General features: G+C 31.9%; 3 protein-coding genes and 1 long non-coding RNA gene across 6 annotated transcripts; 3 read left to right on the forward strand and 1 right to left on the reverse strand.

The window, feature by feature from the left end:
• The first annotated feature begins 3663 nt into the window (after positions 1-3663).
• Positions 3664-4639, forward strand: LOC117904124 (calcium-binding protein PBP1-like). The gene has a single exon (XM_034816644.1). It carries the CDS (start codon positions 3896-3898, stop codon positions 4256-4258), a length of 363 nt encoding a protein of 120 aa, XP_034672535.1. The 5' UTR covers positions 3664-3895; the 3' UTR covers positions 4259-4639.
• A 515-nt stretch (positions 4640-5154) lies between these two features.
• Positions 5155-6888, reverse strand: LOC117907741. 2 transcript variants are annotated; one of them, XR_004650045.1, is made up of 3 exons: positions 6097-6888; positions 5963-6019; positions 5155-5348 (listed from the first exon to the last, which is right to left on the reverse strand). It is a non-coding gene; the product is annotated as an uncharacterized LOC117907741 (long non-coding RNA). The 2 variants fall into 2 exon arrangements; XR_004650044.1 differs by having other exon boundaries at positions 5155-5354.
• Positions 6889-10498: 3610 nt separating this feature from the next.
• LOC117906213 (calcium-binding protein PBP1-like) lies at positions 10499-11211 on the forward strand. Of its 2 annotated transcripts, none has more exons than XM_034819191.1 (2): positions 10499-10533; positions 10693-11211. In XM_034819191.1, the coding sequence occupies exon 2, from the start codon at positions 10711-10713 to the stop codon at positions 11044-11046; it is 336 nt and encodes a 111-aa protein (XP_034675082.1). In that variant the 5' UTR covers positions 10499-10533; positions 10693-10710; the 3' UTR covers positions 11047-11211. The 2 variants fall into 2 exon arrangements, with proteins under 2 accessions (XP_034675082.1, XP_034675087.1); XM_034819196.1 differs by having other exon boundaries at positions 10505-10533; positions 10678-11211.
• Positions 11212-18147: 6936 nt separating this feature from the next.
• Positions 18148-19043, forward strand: LOC117906840 (calcium-binding protein PBP1-like). The gene has a single exon (XM_034820080.1). The coding sequence runs from the start codon at positions 18437-18439 to the stop codon at positions 18773-18775; it is 339 nt and encodes a 112-aa protein (XP_034675971.1). The 5' UTR covers positions 18148-18436; the 3' UTR covers positions 18776-19043.
• The last annotated feature ends 4508 nt before the right edge of the window (positions 19044-23551 follow it).

The raw sequence follows: 23551 nt of genomic DNA on the forward strand, positions 1-23551 counted from the left end.
GACTTTGAGTGTCATCCCAAGGTCCCATTGATAGCATGAGATGGGGCTGTCATCCAGCGCCAGTGGTCCAATTGATATGGGCCAGGCTGTGCAGGGTTGGGGTGGGCTTTGGGTTGGGTTAGGTGGAGTTGGGGATTGATAATCCAACTTAATTTTAATAAAGATTTTAAAATTTTAAACAAATTTAACTTCACATAAATGATTCCTATTCATTGTATATTTGAGAATTAACATTATAATAGGCCTTTGCCTAAAAGCCTGGACTGACTTGGGGTGAAAATTGGGCCTGAACTGGAGATACAATTGTGGGCTGATTCTGCCTAGGAATCTGGACGGATCTTTGCGACTGAATAGGTTTCATGTCATGTGAATAGTTTCATGGGTACTTACCCTTCCTTAAATCTGACTTCATGCATGCAAGTTGAAGTGTACAAGTTTCATGTCTCCATCCTCCGTCCGATTATAATCCACCATGTTTATCCTTTATTAAATTTATTTATCTCCTGCCCAAGTTTCATTATGGTATTTATTGATTAATTAATTGTATATCAAAATTTCTTCAACTTGTTTACCAAAGATTATGGGTATATGAGGTTAGAGGAAAAACGGTAGACATATAAATTTAGAAGGGAGATGACGGCTATAGCCGTATAAGGGCTTGGAGGGAAGGGGGATCGTGGATATGTCGACTTAAAAGAGGTGTTATGACTTTTCACCGTAGCTATATTTTTTATAAGTAGCTTGACCCTCAAATCCATTTTTGATTTACAAGTGGTTTATAGACTTATTAGTCAAATAAGATTTTTTATCCCTTATTTTATTTAACTTTAAAAATAAATAAAATAAGTGACTGCTTCATTTTTATAAAAATTAATTTTTATAATAAAGATTAGAAATGTCTGCAAAGAATGCGGCTCAACATCTTGCAAGTTAGGTTTGATTTCTAAAAAATATTTAAAGAAAATATTAAGTTGGTTCCTAATTTTTTTTTTCCTTACGGTTATTTTTTCATATTTTATTTTCAAATTTTCTTATAACCAAACATAGAAGTAAACAAGGAAATTTTCAATTTTTTTTTCCAAGACTTGAAATATTTAGAGGTTCTATTTAATGCATTTGTTGAAAATCTTGAAAACCACATTTTTGAGTGTTAGTTGATTATCATTCAACATTCTCATAGAATGAAAACATTTGGTTTCAAGCATGGATGAAGCTAAAAGTTCGGATGGTAATAATTTTAGGAAATGTTTTTAATTTAAAAAATAGTTTCGATAAAAAAAAATTAAAGATTTAAAAATATTAAAAAAACAATTTAAAAACTTTGAAAAATTATTTGTGGTATTAAAAAATTGCTTATAGCATTTTCGGGAGAAGTATTTGACATATGATTCTTCCAAAAATACTTTCAAAAAAAATACTTAGAACAAAAAATAATACCAAATAAAAAAAAATGTCACAATTCCATCTTAGAATCGAGATTTACAATCAGAAAAAAATTAAAATTAAAATTAAAAAGACCATTTAAACTTTCATTAATGCCTAATAGAAATATAAGTCTAATTGAGTACCTTTGGGTCCATTCATGCCCATAAGAATCAGGCATGTACAAGCCTCGGGTGGACCACATTGATGTATATATATATATATATATATATATATATATATATATATATATATATATATATATATATATATATATATATCTTACATGTTTTTTTAAAAAACTTACAAAAAAATTTAAAAAAAAAAACATGAGAAAACGACAACATAAAAAATAAATAAAAAATTATATTCACAATAAATTATAAAATTTGATAATTTCAAGAATAAATTAAGACCATTGGTATAAGCAATATTCCAAGATTATTAGCATCATTTGGTATGGATAATATTCCGAAATTAATGTCTTTTATTCAATTTCTTGTTTTTAGTAGTCCCGGCATCGTCAGAAGTTATCCGTCACCTCCGCCATTTAGGGTACTTTGAATCACGTGTGTAACTCAACCATTATTTTAAGCCTCACAATGAGTATTTCCGCCCACTTTTACCAATACATAACTATTACTCATGTGATTAAATTCCTCACAATGAGTATTTCCGCCCACTTTTACCAATACATAACTATTACTCATGTGATTAAATTCCTCACAATGAGTATTTCCGCCCACTTTTACCAATACATAACTATTACTCATGTGATTAAATTCTACGGTTCTTCTCACATGTTTCTATTTACAAGTTAATATAAATTTTGATTGTATCGTAAAAAAAAAAAAAAAAAAAAAATGTTTGTTTTATTTGGTTTTTGAGAAGTTCAAGAAAAAAAATCTAATGTATAGATATATAATTTTTCTTTATAAATAATTATCGTTTTTGTGTGTTTCTATAGTGGTTTACCTTTTAGTCATCTGCATCCATTGTCATTTGCTTCTATGACTCTCTTGTTTGGATGGAGACGTGAAAACAAACTGTTAGCTTGTTTGAGACTCACATCTTATCCAAAAGGACTCACGTCCTTTGTACACCAACAATTTCAAAATTGTCACACTATGAAAGCCAGTCATATGTGAAGTTGTTACCTTAATCACAAAAAGGGGGATGCCGAAGGTAAAGATAGTGACTAGAGTAAAGTCCTAATAAAGTAGTCATATTGAAAGATGGGGCTAGATCATCTCATTTTCAGAGAGAGATAAAGTACATTTCAAAAAATGAAGTTTATGGTAAATTTTTGAAAATCACTTTTAAAATTTTAAGGAACAAGTTGATTGATTTTTGAATAATTATTTAATAAATGATTCTTCAAAATATTTTTGTTTTGTATAATGTAATATAAAACAAAACATTTTTTTAGCTATATCTAGATTCTTCTTCAAAATATCAAGTAAAAACATGGATTAAATATATTTACTTTTTTTCCCCTTTTTTATACTTTTTTTTTTTCTCATATTCAAACTTTAACACTTGATCACCCATCTTGTCAAATAGTGATACTTTGATCCCCCGTCCGACTTGTTAACGAATAGTCATACGAACATCTATCTAAACAAAAAAATCAATAATAGCGATTGTCATATTTTGAAGACGTCTAAAAATTTTACTTCAAAATCAATAATTCAAAATGAATTCTACCTAAGTTCAAATCGGTACATAAAAACAATACCTTTATTATTTATAGGGCAAAATATTGAATTTTAAATGTGAGGGCAAAGCGTAAAATTGAAAAAAAAAAAAAAAAAGGGTAAAGTACTCAAAATATTAGAAATAATTCTACCCTTGAGTTGGGAATGTACCATGTGGGGTATGACAGGAAGTAATGCCTTGTCTTCCGTATTGTTTATAGGGAATGTTACCCATGAATCACTAAAGAAATAAAAGTGGAATTATCTTACAAGATTAGTCCGGCAGCTTTTTGCATTGATTAACAAAAAAACAATGGTTTAGAAATCCAAGATGAAGGGTTATTTAATTTTTATATTTTCATATTCTAATATTTATCCCCATTAAAAAAATAAGAAAGCATAGAACCAAACAGGCTGTTTTGTTTTACATGATGTGTTTTTTCCGGGCATCCCACAAGCTATTGTCGTACCTTTCTTCACCAGGATGGTCCTTTATGGTTCTGCATTATCATTTCCTTTTATATTTCCAATAAAATTCAAGCTAATATTTTTTAACAGTATTGATTCCATGCAGCTTCCTAGAAGGAAGCTGGCACTGAAAGGTGGAAGAACCTCACCGCCATCATAGGTGTGTTCTTGTCCATCTCTACAGAATTGTACCCTTTATTAATGCTCCCTCTCCCCCCACTTGCCCTTATTTAATCCCCCCCTTTCTCTCACTTTTCATCATCTCCCCATTTCCAACAATCACTCTCAGATCCTGCTAGAAGGTAGAAATGGAGGTTGAGGGGGGAGTGCAGTTTGAGGACTACTTCCCTTCTATGATGGAGGGGTCGGGCGCTGAGGGCTTCATTATAGAGCTCTGCAATGGGTTTCACCTGCTCATGGACGTGGAGAAAGGGCTTATCACTTTTGAGAGCTTGAAGAGGAGTGCTTTGCTGTTGGGGTTGCAGGACATGGGAGATGATGAGATTGTGTCTATGTTGAGTGAGGGCGATTTGGATGGAGATGGGGCTCTCAACCAGATGGAGTTCTGCATTCTCATGATGAGACTGAGTCCGGGTTTACTGGACGAACCCAAGCAGTGGGTGGAGGAAATGTATATACATGAACCAGATGAAGAAGCTCTATGGTTTTAGTTAGCTATGGTGTTCAATGTTTATGCCGCCTTCTTTCATATCTTTTAGATTTCATCCTCTTCTTGATGTGGTGTAGTCACTGGATAATAGAATAATCATGGTAGAGTTGCTTGGATTTTCTTTTCTATCAATTATTTTCAGTTAGATTGAAGTCGATCGACTCAGAATATTGTCAATTTGTTATATGCAACAAATTCAATTTCAATGGTTATCTGGGAAACCTGTTCCTATCCAAGAAAGTGTCTAATTTCCTAGAACTTTTGGGGAAACTTGTACAACATTGTAATGGAAATTTCCAGTTTACAAGAACTCGATCTCCCTTCTGTCAATGTTCATTTTGAATGATTGGATAAGTTGCAGCAAGGACTCTCCCTTCTGTTAGTGTTCATCTTGAATGATTGGATAAGTTGCAAATTCACATCATGTGATTTTGAAGGAAGGAAAAGCATTAATGAATGAAATCATTTTCTCATGGAATTGTGAATCTACAGGGAGATCTAGATTGAATTTTTTGGCATTTTTTTAAAAACATAGATATCAATATAGAAACATACGACAAGTGTTAAATAATGCATAATGCTGTTGTAGATGACCAAGAGACAGGAGAAATCTGAATATTAAATCAAGCATAATGTAACATATGGATGATAATTTACCCTGTAAACTAATCATGAAGAACAAGTAGGGAGCCAAGGAGTAGTTATGGCCCAAGATAGAAAAACGACAGAATTGTGGTCCAAAGCAGAAGGCAAGACTCAGAAGAGAGACTAGCTAAGCTAAGAGACACCTAACAAGTGACGACAACAATGAGACACTGACATGGATTTTGATGTCTCAACAAAGCTTAGCTTTTATTTAGTTTTTTCTTTTATGCCCTTCTCTGTATACAAATATTATTTTGCAAATGGTAATTGTTTTTTATTATCTTCAAAATATTCTGAGTAACGGGAGGTACAAGAGTGTCTTACATGGAGATGCGATGAACAACAAAGCAACTAGAATACCACTAGCTACCGCAGAAGGACCATCATGGACAGTTGTTGAGTCAGCACCCAGTTGATACTTGATAGATTGTAGAAGCCACCCCCACCTGTATCTATTAGGATGAATTATGCAGAATACTTGGAACTTCAACAAGGCAACAAACTTGATGGGAAAACGTGCTTTATTTATCAGATACATAAAGCAACTCAGTTTCCTGGTGTTGAGACTCTGTTGCTTAAAATTGGCTTGGTTGTATATGGCACATTTGTCAAAATGATTCGTACCATTCTTTGGAAATAACCTCTGTGTTGCTTCAAAGACAAATACGTATCATAATGTGTATCCCCACTTGATATTCTTCAGATTTAAATAGATCAAGACTCTAAGCTTTAGCTCCATCTACAAACTTAAACTCAGGTTACCGGTCTCATATTTTTTAAAATGATTTCATCTTCATCAGCCCCTTCAGGTTACCCGTCTCGTAAAGATGATTCTAGCTTCTAATTTTTTAACCCCCCCCAGCATTATTTCATGGGGTTTGCAGACAGACAGCAAATGATGCAGAAATTTCAAATTAGTTATTGACCAATCAGGTTACTTTGTTAATAATCCTCGTGGGAGCCACAGAACAATGAATCAAATCTATGTTTATACCTGGAACTATAGCATTCATAGGCACTTCTTAGGATTATATGCTCAATTAAATATTAGAATGATTACCTGTTATCTTCTAAGGCCTGAATTCTCCTTCATTGTGGAAAATCTCAAAGTCTCATGCTGCAATGGTGGATTTGAATTTTAGTTCAACCAACCATGAAGTTTGAACTAACAAGATAATGATCTGTGAGTCTTACCTCTGCTCACTTGTACAAGGGCTTGATGCCTTTTCTCAACCATAGAATTAGCATGCGATCGGTCCTGCGTACATGTTAGCAACAGATTGATCATTAGTCTAATTGTTGTGAACTCATCTTAGGTCACATCAGGATATTTTGATCAGTGGGGCATTTTGTAAGAGCAATAAAGAGAGGCAGCCAATATTTCTAATGCTTGTGGCATAGGGTCTAATATACACCAAAAATATCATGCTTCTTCCTACTAATATTTGCTCTAATTCTAAGATGTTAATATCGCAGCTGTCTGTCCATCTTCTTTCATCAGTTTAGTGCAACAAAAACACTCTAGGGGCCCTGAAAACTTCATAGTAATTACTGTGTTGTTTCCAAAAATCATGTATGATCCTCTGGTTATGTCCTAAAGATAATAGAACAGTCCTGAAAAAGTAAGCCAAGGAATGAGGCAGTCATTCAATAATTTCTGAGCACTGAATCTCCATCCTATGTTTCACTTTTTCTTCCAAACAAAAGGCACGTTTTTTTAATTTTTGTAGTAGTAGTCAAGAACAAGAAGTCCACTGTTGCTCAAGCAAACCCAAGCAAACCTCGTAGCAGTTAACTGTGTTCTTTCCAAAAATCATGTATGATTCTCTGTGCATGTCCTAAAGATAATAGAACAGTCCTGAAAAAGTAAGCCAAGGAGTGAGGTAGCCATTCAGTAATTTCTGAGCACTGAATCTCCATGCTATGTCTCACTTTTTCTTCAACCAAAAGGCACATTTTTTTTTTTTTTGGTAGCAGTCAAGAACAAGAAGTGCATTGTTGCTCAAGCAAACCCACCAATAATTGTCATCCAAGAAACAACTTTCCTCTTTCAATAGTCCACAAAACAAACAACACCGTTCTCACATATCGTTCAGCCCTACAATAACCTGCAATTTTGCCGATCTAAGTTTTTGGATTGGGCTTTGATTATCTCATCTGAAAACCAATTGGTGTTCAATGAGGGTAGGCTAAGCCTTTTACAACAACCACTATCTTTTGTATGACCCATCCCAGGCTTGAAACCAATCAATGTCCAGTCAGGTAGGTTAAACCTTTTATAGCATTTCACCAACAACATTTGGGTGACCCATACTTGCACCCCAACAATCCCTCTCCTGACATGATGTTCCCATGGCTCGAAACCATGACCCTGGCTCTGGCATCAATTATTGGATTGAGCTTTAACCATTTCATATAAAAACCAATCAGTCTCCTGTGAGCAAAGGCTAAGCCTCTTATGGCATTCGAATACTATCATTTGGGTGACCCATACTTTAGCTTAAGAGCTGCATTGTTGCACCCCAACACAAGTAACCACTCTGATATCCTCCATTCCAGCATGCTCTACATACCTTGCAACGATAGCTTTCTTCAGTTCCTCATTACTGAACAATCCAACAACCATTGGATTCCAAAAAACAACATTACTCTCTGGAATCGCAGGGAATCATTCCCCCACCCCATCCATCCTCCCTGTATTCACTAATCCACAAAGCATGAAGTCCACAAGACATTCTGCACAAGGATCACTCCATTTCTCCCATTGCACATAACCTGTCAAAATGGTGCTATAATTGAAAGTATATCTCTTAGGCATGATATCGAAGACGACCCACAATCCAAATCATGGATGAAACCATTTTCTGAGACACTGGAAAGCAATGAAGTCCATCCAAAGGCCTAAGAATGGAGTCTCTATTGGACATTTCGTCGAGCATGTCTCGTCTTTGGTTGAAGTGGCATTGGGTGAGGCATTCGAGGATTTGGGAATCATAAAATCTAAAATTTGAGTAATGGGTTACAGATGATATGATTTGGGGTTGAAGCTGCCAACATAGTAGAGGATTGATTAGGGTTTTTACCAAAAAAAATTATGAATTCTCTAGCAACAAAAGGCGGGCATATTTGTTGAGACTTGAGAAGGATAATTTCAACCTGGAAGAAAATTTTCAATTATTGTGGCTTGGACAAGAAAATGGGCTTGGGCTTTATGCCTAAAGTTCAAGTTAGAGCCCAGCCCAGTTCACAATATGATTCATATCTTGACAGTTGGGCCAAAGTTTTGCAGCTTTTCTTCTTCTTCAATTATTTCCATGCTTGTCATATTAATTAAAAATCTTGGAAAATTTGAGAGAAATTTAAAAGAAAGAAGATAAAAAGAAAAATAAAAAGAAAAAAGGCAAAATAAAAATAAAGATAAATTTAAAATTAATATATTATTTTTATTTGTTTATTCAAAACTCATTTTATTTATTTATTTATTTATTTTTATATTTTTTATGATAAAATGGAAAAAATTATTTTCCTTAATATCCTTTTGCTCTTCTCTGTAATAAATTTTTTAAGTAATAAAACATATTAAAATATTAAAAATGAAAAGCATGGTATGTTTTATTTACCATTGCATAATGAAACAAAAGTGGCTAGCTTTCAAAGTCATCTTTTTGGAAAAACAGTCTTCACATAAATTATTCATATTTTAATATCTACTATTTTGAATTTTTTTTATATGGCTGTTGATTTTAAAGGAGACAATAATTTGGTTGGTAACTATTTTCCAAAACAATTTTTTTAGAATAGTTTTTGATAATTGTTCTCTAAATTTTATAGAATAAAAGTCTATTTAGAAACCTAAAATTATTTCATTTATTTCTTAAAATAGTTTTCAAAAAATAAGTGAAAACAACATAAAATAATTAAAAGATATTTTCTAAAAACAACATCTTTTCTATTTTGAGAACAGTTTTTGGTTGTCAAACGTATTTTTTTATATTTTTTGTTTAAGAGAACAAAAAATTATTCTAAAAAACAGTTCCCAAACAGACCAAACATCTTTTATATTTTAGTATAAACTCATATTTTTTATTTCAATATATAACTTATATAGAATTCTTGATAATTTTGTAACCACTCCTTAGAGATTTGTAGAGGATTACAAACAAATACAAATGTGACATTGGAAATACATTTATGGACTATCAGACAATTTATAAATCATTATTTCATTTGGATATGAATGTGACACTGGAAATGCATTTATGGACTACCAACAATTTATAAATCATTATTTCAAAGAAAGCAATGTGACATTGGAAACCAACAATTTATAAATCATTATTGAGTTCAAATATTCTTTAAATTTTCAAAATTATTAACACCATCGGTTTAAGTGATATTCTAATATCATTATCCTTTAGTTTCTCCTTTGTCTTTTTTTAATACTCCTAACATAAATTAACAAGATTATTTTGTCTTTTTCTCACCCATATCTCATTACCATCCTCTAACAACACACTTTTGGATAACACGTGTCTAATCAAACTATTATTTTAAACCTCCCCCATAGGATTCTTATTACCACCAATTTGATCATTCAAGGATTCTTATTATATGATAAGATTTACAAAATTAATGTAAATTTGATTGGTGTGGTATAGTCATCAATTTCAAATTTGGAGTAACTGATTTTTCATCATGTTGGAGTTGGGTGAGTGTTCAAGTCGGGTTGATCCAATATAATCCAACCAAAAAAGAGATCAAAGGAATTGTTTATGGAAATTGGAACGACTATAAATGACCCAAAAACCTCCATTAGGGGGAGAAAAAAAAGAAGGAAAAAAATCTCTCTCACTTGTACTTTTCTCTCATAAAAGAAATATTGAAAGGGCTTTTGAGTTGTGAAACAAAATGGTCCTTGATTTTCATGTGATTCTATTAACAAACTAAAAATTGAAAGGTAAAACAACTATTTTTTTTTTTTTTTATCTTGGGCATTTAAAAAAGGTATTACCAAGTTTTTCCTACACATCAATATTCTACAAAGAGGTTGTGGGTAATTAACTATGTTTTAATTAATATTTAAAATTATATTTTTATAAATCACATTATCTTTGTTTTAAATTAAATGGACACATCATTAAAGGAAAAGAAAATGTGAAATTATAATCTCTAGTTTGGCAGCATTTTGCATTGATTAACACAAAACAATTGTTTAGAAATCCAAGATAAATTGTGTTTTTTTTTTAATTTTAAAATTTTATTTTCAAAAATTTATTCTAAAAAAACATTAAAAAAAATAGAACCAAACAATTTTTTTGTCTTATATATTTATTGATCCTAAAAACATTTGATGGTTATGAACTTGTAATTATCATTTTCCCTTTATATTTTCAAAAATTTACCCTAAAAAAATCATTAAAAATATAGAACCAAACAAGGTTTTTTTGTCTTATATATTTATTTATCCTAAAAGCATTTGATGGTTATAAACTTATGATTATCATCTTCCCTTTATATTTCCAATAAAATTCACACTAATTAATATATATATATATATATATGTGTGTGTGTGTGTTTTTTAACAGTATTGATTCCATGCAGCTTCCTAGAAGGAAGCTCACACTGGAAAGGGTAAGAAGCTCACCGCCATAGCAGATAATCTTGTTTATCTCTCCAAATTTTTACCCTTTGATGCTCGATCTTTTCCCCTCTTCCTGATATTATTTAATCCCCCTTCTCTCACTTTTCAGCGCCCCCCATCTTAACAAGCTATAGAATCTTTGTTTTCAGGTGGAAATATTGCTAGAAATGGAGGTTGATGAGGGTGGAGTGCAGTTTGAGGATTACTTCCCTTCCATGATGGAGGGTTTGGGAGCTGAGGGCTTCATCTTGGAGCTCTGCAACGGGTTTCACTTGCTGATGGATGTGGAAAAAGGGCTGATCACTTTGGAGAGCTTGAGGAGGAGCACCATAGAGTTAGGGTTGCAGGAGATGGGAGATGATGAGCTTGTGTGGATGCTGAGTGAGGGAGATTTGGATGGAGATGGGGCTCTCAATCAGACCGAGTTTTGCATTCTCATGCTGAGATTGAGTCCGGGGTTGATGGAGGGACCCAAGCAGTGGGTGGAGGAGATGTGTACATGAGTGAGATCATAAAACCCTAGCTAGGGTTTTAGCTTAGCTATATATGTGGTCATGGTTTCTTTCTTTCATATATTTGGATGTCATCCTCTTTGCTGTATGGTGTTGTTACTGGATAAGACAATATATCACGGTAGAGCTAATTGGATTTTTCTTTTCTAGCAATTATTGATCTGTGGCATTGAATTCATAATGCATTTCAATGGTAGATTAGGCGCAGAAAGGCAAATTAACCTATTCCCATCTAAGAATGATTCTGATTTTCCAGGACTTGATGGTTTCCAAGGGAAAACTTGTACACTAATGTAGTTCCAGAGAAGCCTCTTGATCATGGAATTTTCAGCTTTTGCAGAACCCTACTCTCCCTCCTTTTAGTACTGCATTTTGTTTCCAAGGAAAGCAAAACATAAATGATGTCATTTTCTCGGGAAAAACTCATGGTACCTGTTTGGCTCATTAGGAGTTAAAATGGACGTACGTGTTAAAAACAACTTATCCATAATTTTTTTTTTTTTTAATATTGTTATTCATATAGAAAGACATGAGACGAGCTATAAAATAATGCATAACCCTAACCATAGATGACAATTAATAAGACAAGAAATTATAGTATGAATTTTAATAATGTAACTAATTAAGATAGAGATAAACTAGGTACCAATATTAAATTAATCATAATGTCACACATGTATAAGAGTTTAAGAATGTTACTAATTAACATAGAGACAAACGAGGCTCGGTCGGTATTAAATTAAGCATAATGTTACACATGGATGACAATTTAATTCCTAATCTAATCATATGAGATGACAAGCCCTAGCAGTAGTTAACTGAGATTTTCTTAAACATGACAATAATTAATTAATTAATTAATTAATTATATATAGTATTGTTAAATTAAGATTGATATCGATCTTATTTCTTCTTATTCGGTGTCTATTATATGGTAAAATGTCATTTATTTATTTAATTTTGTGATATTTTTCATTTTGTTTTTTCCCCCTTAATCTTTTTCATCATATATTCCTTTTGGGTTGAAAAAAATATTTGGTTCGGAATAGTTCTTTTTTTCAATAAAAATAAAATAACAAAAAAGTGTTAGTCACATGACAATGGATTATGATATTGGTAAACAACTGATAATAAGAAGGAGAATGTCGGATAATACAAAATAGTTCACAATTACAAACATGAGGAGAAAAAGAAGGAGGACTGATAATAAGAAATAATTAAGGACGATGATGGTGGGAAGAATTGATAATAAGAAATAGTTCACAACTAAAAACATAATAAAAAGAAGAAGATAATGATAATGGAAAATAGTAGAAAACATAATGAATAAATAAAATTGAAGAAAAAGAAGAAGAAGAAGGCAGTGTGACGGAGTTAGGATTTCAGTTCAAGGGGCAACTTTTAAGACAAATGTAAATTTTTTCAATCATAAGAGATGTAAACTTTAGCCCAATGGTCTAACCTTTACAATTTTCAGGGAGTAGAAGTTGGTTTAGGCTTCACACCTTATTCCTCCCTTACTTCCCCTCGGGCGGGCCTTGGTTGGCTTTGCCCTTATCCATCATTTTTTAATTTCATCGACACTTTTTTAGAATCTAACATAATAAGAGATTAATTTATAGATCAACCTTGACAATCAATAAGCATCAATGTATTTCTTCATTCACCTTTATAAAGCATCAAGATTTCTTTATAAAAAAAAATTGTCTAAGTATTTTGTCATTAACTTAATAAAGCATTAATATAAAATAGATTTTTAAAAATAAAATAAAATAAAATTTATCAATGGCATTAATTAACCTTCTACATCCTTTTGATCAATGATATAAATTAAAACATCTTAAAACATAATTTTCCCATAAAAAATGGTTGAATTTGTTTTTTCACAAAAAAATCTATTGGAAAAATTAGACTAATTCAACATATGGTAATCACTCTAAAGGGGGGTGAATAGGGTGATGGTCTCTTTTTGCGAATTTAAACTATGTGAATGTAAAAGACAATTATATGCAAATATATAATAAATAATATAAAGACAATTGCATATAAATTAAAAAAGTAGAGAAGAGAGAATGCAAATACAAGATTTTATAGTGGTTCGACACAACCCGACCTACATCCACTCTCCTCTAGCTTCAATCCCAAGATTGAGGTTCCACTAATTCAAGGCTCCCAAATCAAGCCTTCAAGCAATACAATTGGATTATGGTTCTAATTTACCCTCTTGGACTTTTGGTCTCAAGTATCCTTTACACTTCTCAAGAGATATCCCACTCTTGAACAACCCCTCAAGTGATACCACGCACTTGAGAAACTTCCTCTCAAAGATTTATAAATAAATAATCTCACAAAATCCTAATACAAAAACTTTAAGCTCAAATTATACAAGAAAACTAAGATTGAATGGTGCACTAAAGATATGCAAGTTTTAGAATAATGCACTAAAAAAAAAATACTCTTCCAAGGCTCAAATATATTCAAGAAAGGTTTGAAAAGATTAAATTCATGAAATAATAAAGATTGAAGCCTTTTTATAGAAAAAAAAAAAAGTCAAACTAACCGTTAAGGGTTCGACCAGTTAACTAGCCGTTAGCATTTAATGTTTGGCAAGTGACCGTTGGACCTCAACTGGTTGAGGTTTAATCTTGACTGGTTGAACAATCGTTCTGAAAGAAAGAAAAAGTTTTTTGCACCCTGGATCGATTTAGCTGGGGGTCGACCCGAACCTCGACCGATTGAGCTGGCGGTCAACCGGTTGAACCATTTTTGACTCAACAACCAACTTTTTCAACTTAAAACCTTTTAAATAAGTTTAAAAAACATTTGACACAATGTTTTAGTTGAAGACATGAAATCATCCAATTTTTAAAATATTTAAAACAAAATAACTCTGTGATGATTTTGGTGCATAAGTAAAAAATAACATGAAAATCCTAATGCACTAACAACCTTACAAAGAGATCTTATGAAGCTTAGGTCTTAAAAAACACTTCTCTTTGAGGTGGTCTTCTTCTTCATGATTTCTCATTGGTTTGATTTGTCTTTGTGATTACCACTTTGGAAATCGTTTTGTCTAATCATACTTGAAATATAATTATTAGTTCTAAATCTTGTTTTGTTATCATCAAAATCGATATTAACCAAACCTTGGTTTCACAAACCTATCCATGGACATGTGTGTGCACATCGCTTTGGTTAACTGTTAATCTTTCTTAAAAGCAGCTTTCTTGTTTTTAAAATTAAAAAAAATACAAAATATATTTGCCAAAAAAAATGTTTTCTATTCTTAAAAATATCAAATAAGATGTTTTCTAATAATATATTTTACTTATTTTCACTCATGTTTTGAAAATCATTAAAAAAATGAAATAAGATAAATATAAAAAATAATTGAAAATAAAACACCACATATAAATTTTATTTTTAAAAACATAAAAAAAAAACATAAATTGAAAACTTTCCAAATTCTTTTATAAAAAAAAAAAACACAAAGCCATTTTTAAAAATTATTCTCAAAAACTATTTTTCAAAAATAATTTAAAAAATGCTTCTAGACATATTGATAGTAAAGCCACATGTTCAATGAAGTGTTTAATGTGACCCACAACTACAAATGTGAGTGTACTAAGAGTTGAAATTTTTTAAAGTTTGTAAGGAAAATGAAAGAAAATTTTAAACAACAAGTTGTACGTAGTAGTCATTTTAAATTCCCGATATTCTTGAACTCCCAGAAAAAGTAATAACAAAAGATTTTCCAAAAAGTTAAGGAGAAAGACGAAACTCTCTTTTATTAAAAGAGGGAAAAAAAAGGCTTCTTCCGAGTTCCAACCATGTTGGAATATGGGATAGGGTAGGCCAAATAATAAATGAAAAAAAAAAATTGATCATTAAATTAATAAATAAATAAAAATCCAATAATGACAAACACTGTCCAATTGATATTTTCCAGACTCTGCTGGTGGGGGTGGGATTTTTTTTTTCAAAAAATGTTATTTAAATAAAATATTATTAAAATACAATTACTCAAAAAATAAATATAAAAATACAATTTTTTTATCATTTTTTTATTTTTATATTAAATTCATCTTTTTAAAAGACAAATTTACTTTTTATATTAAATTTGTTTTTTCAAAATACAAGTTTACTTTTACATTGAAATTTAATTGAATTGTTTTTTTTTTAAATTAAAATTATTTATATTCAATCTAATTAAAGATTTAAAATTTTAAACACATTTAAGATAAAATTAAATGTAAATTTTCAAATTTAAAAGATAAAATTTTTTAAAAAAAATCAACTTTTACACGTACGCCATAATGTGGACATCTCTTCCTTTATTTCATATTAATTTTTCTACTTAAATTCTTGTTTTATGAATATTTTTAAGTTAATTCAGTCAAGTATATTAATTTTTTTTTTTAGTATATACGTATATATCATAGCATAATTCCAGTACGCCACAGGGTACTTTCGCACCCACCTGTCACCTTCCTGCAGTGCCCCAAGCTGTCTCTAGAATGATTCGCTTTTCCAACATTTGGCCCCTCTGCCACCGCCTCACATGCTATCTGCCACCTCATACTGGCGTGGAGCTGCCCTTCTAACCGGAAGAAGCGCTCATCACAAGTGGGGGACAAGACAACCCTTGTCCTCTTCTAAGTTTCTAACCTATCAACTACTAAAGGGGTTAATTTAACGTTACTTAAAATCCTCATAAATATATTCATATATAAAATTAGTTTTTTAGACAATTATTAAACATTCTTACCTAAAATATCAAAAAAAAAAAAATTATAAATAAAAAAATTATGAAAATGCTAATAAATGAAATTTAAAACCATAAAATATTAAGAATATTTACATTAAACTTTACGGTATAGTGAAATTAACTGCATCACCAAAAAGGAATAAAAAAAAAATAAGGAAAGTTGGTCCTTCGTTTGCCTTTCCCCTATTTCTTGAAATAAGCTTGGCTTGATCATCTTAAGAGAAAGTTGGAATATCTAAAAAAAACTTTATTCCAAACTTTAAATCATAAGGTGGATGTATCTATCATCCTAAAGATTCGAGATCTAATAGCAACACAAGTAAAAATGCATTAGAACATTACATCATTGATCATTAGATATAGGGTTTTGGAAACTTTACCTTTGATATAGATGCATGGATGACGATAACATGGGTGTTTTTTTTTATTTTTATGTAGGGTTTGAGAAATTTTTTAAAACCCGAGACGGGTTCAGAGCGAATTGGAATATAACTTTGTTTTACCCACCTCATCCCAACTATATATAATATTAAATAAAAGAATTAGTTCATTTGATTTTTTTTTCAACTTTTTTTTAACATATATAAATATTACTTTTCATCAAAATAAATTATAAATATTTATCATGTTTATTTATTTATAATTTTTATTTTATTTTTAATAGAATTTAATATTTTAAATTCTATAAACTACAAGTCATCAAGGTTAGCCAAGAATCAAATGCCAATGTTGTCCAAGATTAAATGCATTAACCCGAATCCTTATCCCATTACTTCTTCTTGGAATCCTTAAGCATGTTGGTATAGTCTGACACCCTTTTCCTTTTAATGTTGGTGTCTGCTAGAGGATCATGTCTTGCTTGGCTCCATTTGATACAATGAAGGTTGAGAAACTCCATCCGAACATATGGCTTTCCAAGACCAACAAAAGCATGGGATTTAGATCCTTCATACCCCATCCTGAGGTGACCACATGTTTGAGCCTTGCTGAGTCGAATACCGTTGTTGGTCTTACTTTCATGGCAATGCAACAAACCTTTCTTCGAACACTTGACTACATGCAGTACGGATCACTACTACAATTTGGGAAAAAAAAAAAAGATAACCTAAACTGATGGGGTGTAACAATGTCAAGTCCGGGGATAAACTATCTAAATGATAGTAATGTTGAATGTTATAAAAGATAGATTATTTTCACTAGACATCAATTAGTTAAGAATTAATATCGAGTCGATAAGTATGTTCCTTAATCTACGGAAAGAGAATCTAACGGGAATACCTAATGACCAGAATCCGAGAAATAAATATAAGCATGACCATGCCATAAAATAAAAATCATATTCAAAGTAGATTGTGACAATATTTACAATCTTAGTAATCCATTAACACCATCGGTATAAGTAATATTCCAAGAGTATTGTTTTTTAGTCCTTTTTAATACTTCAGGTGTAAGTCGTGATTTTTGACTATTTTATCTTTCCAATTCCCATTTTTCTAATACTTATATTAACCGTCTATCATTACATTAATCATTTGAGGCATTTTGTTTTATTTGTACAAGACGTTCAATCACGTGTGCTTAATTGAACAATTATTTTAAACCTCATAATGAGTTACTTCCTGTCACACACAATACTCAATCAACTGTTGCCAATGTGATCATTCTAGGATTCTTATGTGATAATCAACTAACTAATTTAATTCATAATAAACTTAATTAATTAATTCTACACACACAGTAATCAATCAACTGTTGCCAATGTGATCATTCTAGGATTCTTATGTGATAATCAACTAACTAATTTAATTCATAATAAACTTAATTAATTCTACAAAATTTTAAGATGATGTTTTTTTTTACTTTTTGTCGAAAATAATTTATTTTTAGAGTTTAAGATGTTTATTTTTCTACTTTTTTTATGACTTATTATAAATTTTTTACTGAATAGAAAAAAAATCAAAATATTTTACTTTTTAATGCTTAAAATTAAGTAAAAATAAATAAATAAACACGATTAATACTTAATAGCTATATTTTCATGTATAGTCAAGATGGTTGTGTTGAATTAAAGGCACATTTAATGGAAACATATATTCCTACCTACAAATAAATATTGGGGATGAACCCACATGCGTCATTAGAGAAAAGTATTGCATTGATTAATACAAAACAATTGTTTAGAAATCCAAGATATTTTCAAAAAAGAAATTGAACCAAACAAGCTCTGTTTGTCCTACATGTTTGTTTTTTCCAAGCATCCCACTTGCTTATTACCCATGCCTTTCTTCTCCTGGATGACCCTTCAGCGTTCATGCATTATCATTTTAATTCCCTTTATGTTTCCAATAAAACACAAACGAATATTTTTTTAATATTATTGATTCCATGCAGCTTCCTAGAAGGAAGCTCACACTGAAAGGTGCAAGAAACTCACCGCAATCATAGATAATCTTGTTCAGCTATCTCTGCAAATTTGTGCCCTTTACTGCTCACCCTTTGCCCTTTCCATCTTATATAATCCTTGAATTCTCTCGCTGTTCATCATCTCCCACCTCAAAAACACCCTCAAGATATCAAAATAATTTTTGTTTTCAAGATCAAACCCTGCTAGAAATGGAAGTTGAGGGTGAAGTACTGCAGTTTGAGGACTACTTCCCTTCCATGATGGAAGGTTTGGGGGCTGAGGGCTTCATGGAAGAGCTCTGCCAAGGGTTTCACTTGCTGATGGATGTGGAAAAAGGGCTAATCACTTTCGAGAGCTTGAGGAGGAGCACCTGGCAGTTAGGGTTGCAGGAGATGGGAGACGATGAGCTTGTGTGGATGCTGAGTGAGGGAGACTTGGATGGAGATGGGGCTCTCAATCAGACTGAGTTTTGCATTCTCATGTTGAGATTGAGTCCGGGTTTGATGGAGGGACCCAAGCAGTACTGGATGGAGGAGATGTATACATGAATGAGATGGAAGCTCTAGGGTTTTAGCTAGATATGTATGGTACGCTATTCATGGCTTCTTTCATGTCACTAAATCTCACCCTCTAATTTGTTACATGGTGTTGTTACTGGATTAGAGAATAAAAAGTAGAGTTCCTTGGGATTTTCTTTTCTAGCAATCATTTTCTGTAGGATTTAAAAGGATTTTATCATACTGAAACATCTATTTTCATTGACCCAGAATATTATATACTGTTTGATGTATGCAACAGAATGCATTTCAATGGTAGACCAGCAATAAAGGCAAATCCATTCCCATCCCATAATGTGTCTGATTTTCAGGAATTGGTGGTTTTCCTAACCTTCTGGAGCTAGGGAAACTAGTCTCATCAACATTAGGGAAACTGGTACATTTCAGGAATTTCCAGTTTCCAAGAACTCTCCCTTCTTTGAATATTCGTTTTGAATGATTTGATCATTTTCGGTTTAATTTGCTCCATTTTATTTTGAAGGAGAGAAAAACAAAATGGATGAAATTATTTTCTGATCATGAAAAGCTTTATTCATGATGCATGTTTGGCTCCTCACGACAACATCATAATGCATGATGCCCACCATAGCTGAAAAATAAGCCCACAAATTGTGGTAGAAAAGTAGAGAGAGAGATGAATTCACTACTGTTATTAATTAACATATATATATATATATATACATAGAGACAGAGAAGGTATCTGATTATTAAATAAAGCATATAAATGTTACACATGGATGATAATTTAACTCCTAAACCAATCACGTGAAGGACAAGCCCTATCAGCTACCTGAGGAATTATGGCTGAAAATAGAAAAAAAAAAAAGGAAAAAGAATTAGGGTTCAAAAGTAGAAAGACAGAATAATTTAGTCTGTAGTTAACTGAGATCTGCTAATGAATAGGTCTCGACAGCCAACCATTTGTGTTCCTATGTATGATATAGTACAAGATTAAGCGCCTGCTCTTTCCCATTGTACAGCTTCCTGTTGTTCTATAATTTAGAGTAAATTAATTAAGGAAGGAAATTCTGAAATGAAATATCTATTTGTTTTTTGGAAGTCTGAAAGAGACAATTTGAATCACACTTCTGTCACAGCAGCTGATCGGGGTTGCGACCCAGATGAGCAGAAATCGACTCTTGGTTATGCTTTCATGCTTAGCGATGGCACCAAATCTTAGAGTAGCAAAAAGCATTTATCTTGTATTGCCTTATCTACCGTGGATTCGGAGTGTACTGTTTGTTCATTCATTGCCCAAGAAGGTGTTTGGTTGAGGAGGTTCCTTTGAGAACTTAGCTTTGTAGTACATGCTTCGGAGCCCATTATTATATCTTGCGATAGCATGGCCGCTCTTGCATATGTGAAGGACCCCAAGCACCATGGAAAAACTAAACCTACACATTGACCTCAGGTAATACCATTACATTCGAGACATGGTTACGCAAAATGAAGTGGTCTTGAAGAACATTTCTACAAGTCCCATGATTGTAGATCCTCTTAAGTCGATAGCCCAGGATTTTTTATCAGGCACGTTTAGGAGTTTAGGATTGCATAGATTGTGGTTCATTGTGATCTATGTATGATTATGTCACGACATATTTTAGCACACACATAGTAAGATGTATCGACTGGTATGGATCGGCTTTCTCACACGCCTCCTCTGGGGGTTGCAAGTGAGCAAAGTTAATACATATTGAGCTTGCGGCACTAGACTAGCGAGCTAAGCCAAATTTATTTAAGTGCTGTCATGGAAAGAGCCAAGATCAGGTAGTATGGATAATGTTAAGAACCCCACTATCCATACATTTAACTTATAGAATAGCAGGATGCGAAACTTAGATAGAACATTTAGAATAATTAGCGAGCATATGGAGGACAAGGGCAGGCCCCTAGTGGCAACAGGAGTAGGATCCTTAGGGTGTTTTGAGGGGAGATGTAAGCTCTTTAAAAGACAGTGTTGGTACGTACTAACCTTATCAATATGTGAATTTTCTCTGCTGTAAAATCAGTAGACAGAACTTTCCCAATCCAAATGAGTATGTTTTCTATCTCATTGTGATGTTTATTTTGAAGGGAGGAAAAGGGAATGGATCGGATGAAATTATTTCCTGATCATGAAAAGTTGCATGATGCATGTTTGGGTCCTCATCATCAGAAGATCATAATGCTGTCTTTGTACGGAAAAATAATAATGCAAGATGCCGCCATAGCTGACAAATAAGACCACAAATTGTGGTAGAAAAGTAGAGAGAGAGAGAGAGAGAGAGAGAGAAGGTATTTTTTATAGGAGCTTAATACTGTCGTTTATTAACATTTATATATAGGGAGAGAGAGAGAGAGATATCTAAATATTAAATTAAGCATAAATGTTACACATGGATGATAATTTAACTCCTAAATTACTAATCACGTGAATGACAAGCCCTAGCAGCTACCTGAGGAATTATGGCTCAAAATAGAAAAAAAGGAGAAAGAATTATGGTTCAACAAAAGTAGAAAGACACAGAACAATAGTCAGTCTGTAGTTATCCAACTTATCCGAGATATGCTAAAGGAAAGGGGAAAGAATCATAAAATACACAGCCCATGAATGGCTCTTGACAACCAACCTTTTATCTCTCTCTTTCTCTCTCTCTCTCTCTCCTGTTGTTTCATCATTAACAGGAAATTAAGGAAATTTAATGAAACTCTGAAGTGAAATATCTATTTGTTTTTTAAAGTATGAAAGAAATAATTTGAACCCTGGAAGAAACTCATTGACACTTGTGTCAGAACAGTTGATACCTGAAGCTTTAGCATGTGTCACAAAACTCAGGAGAAAAATGGCCGGAGTTCCCTATGCTAGTGTTGTGAGTAGCTTGATGTATGCTATGATGTGTACTCGACTCCATACCCATTTTGCAATTGGGTTAGTAAGCTAGTTTCAATTAGAACTTGATCTTGAATATATCAACACCTCAGAGGGAAAATTGACTCTATGTTTTATTATTAGGTACCTTGATTTATCTTGGCTGGCTACAAGGATGTTGACTGGGGTTGCGTCGACCTAGATGAGCATAAATTGATTCCCGGTTATGCTTTCTTGCTTATTGATGTCGTCATATCTTAGAGTAGCAGAAAGGATTAATCCTAAATAGCATTATCGACCATGGAGGGTACATTATTTGTTCAATCATTGTCCAAGAAGGTGTTTGGTTAGGGAGGTTCCTTCAAGAACTTAGCTTTGTCGCACATGCTTCGAAGCTTCTTGTTATATATTGTAATTGAATGATTTGAATATGCTGCCAAATGTAAATTTTGCACCCATTTGAGATTGCATATGGATTCTTTTGGTCGCAATTTGAACAAAGACGAGTTTGATTGATTGTTGTGGGTCATAGAGATCTATGGAGGATTAGAATGAAGCTATAAGATTAAGATCAATATCCTTATAATTCTCTATCCATTAGCTTAATTTGTGTTGTAGTATGTGGCTCATATTTGAGTAAAAGACATATGAATAAAAATTGGCAAATGTCGAAACGAAATAGAGTGGAATGGAGCGAAGGTATATTTATGGAATTTCATTACCTAAGGATTAATATAAATATCCTTTTATGTAACCCTAATTTAATATATAGTGAAAGTTTTTTTCCCTTTTCCCATGGACGTAGGTAATTTGTTGAACCACGTTAAATCTGCATGTTCTTTCTTTCTCGTTTTCCCTAATTTTCACCATATATCATTGCACGGATTCCAATAATTTTTCTATAAAATTTGTCAAAATGCTGATGAGATGTGAGTTCAAAACCCAGAACTTCATAGCTTGTACAAATGGTAATTTCTGTTGTAAGATGAACATGGATTCCATAAATGATCATCCTGCTTATGAACAAGGAGTTAAAGGTAGGAACTCTTCTCAAACTTTGGTATTCCATAAGTTCATATTAGTAGGTGTTAAAGTGGTGCACCTATAAAGCTCTATCCCAAGAAAACTTTGAAATCATCGATCTGCCAGTCTAGTACTGTCTAACCAGAAGCCAACTCCAAGGGGCGTTATGATGGTTGATAGAGGAAGGTCATGGTTGATCAGTTTCAACAAGCTAGGGCCTCACTGTTGTGACTTTCACAATTGAAAATTAGAATAGATGATTATGGTTTTAATTTTTTGTTTGTAGATTTAATTTGATCCAGGTCTAATTTTTTTTAATTTTTTTCTTGATTAAAATGTTGAATATTTTTAATTAAAAATAAAAATAAAAACTTGATTATAGTTTTAACTTTTAACATTTTGCTTTATTAAAATTAAAAATTGTTTATTTATATAAAATAAAAATAAAATATATTTTTCATTAAAAAATATATATTTAATTATTTATATAATTTTCTTTTAATTTTGTTAAAATTAAAATTTTGTGTATTGAAATTGCGCATTCATCAACGTAATCCTTGAAAAAAAAAAAAAGGAATACCACATTTTTTTGAAAATAAATAAAATATCACTGAAATATATTAATTGTATCACAATGATATGAAAGGAATGATATACCACTATTCTTTGATTTTCAAAAAAAAAAAGTATCACTTTTTTTTTGTGAAAAAACTAACACATGTATTAAAAATACTACTGGGAAGGATATATCATTTTCTTTAGTTTATGATAAGATATATAAAAGTTTTATTTTTTAATAAAATTAAAAGAAAATTCATATAAATTCTTTATAAAAAATATATTTTATTTTTTTATATATAATAAAAAATTAAAAATTTTAACAAATCAAAATAGTA

This window comes from Vitis riparia, chromosome 2, assembly GCF_004353265.1.
Source record: "Vitis riparia cultivar Riparia Gloire de Montpellier isolate 1030 chromosome 2, EGFV_Vit.rip_1.0, whole genome shotgun sequence".
NCBI lineage: Eukaryota > Viridiplantae > Streptophyta > Magnoliopsida > Vitales > Vitaceae > Vitis > Vitis riparia.

Excerpts from the sequence above, each read along its gene's own strand:
- LOC117906213 (XM_034819191.1), top strand. The coding sequence starts at position 10,711 with ATGGAGGTTGATGAGGGTGGAGTGCAGTTTGAGGATTACTTCCCTTCC.
- LOC117906840 (XM_034820080.1), top strand. The coding sequence starts at position 18,437 with ATGGAAGTTGAGGGTGAAGTACTGCAGTTTGAGGACTACTTCCCTTCC.
- LOC117904124 (XM_034816644.1), top strand. The coding sequence starts at position 3,896 with ATGGAGGTTGAGGGGGGAGTGCAGTTTGAGGACTACTTCCCTTCTATG.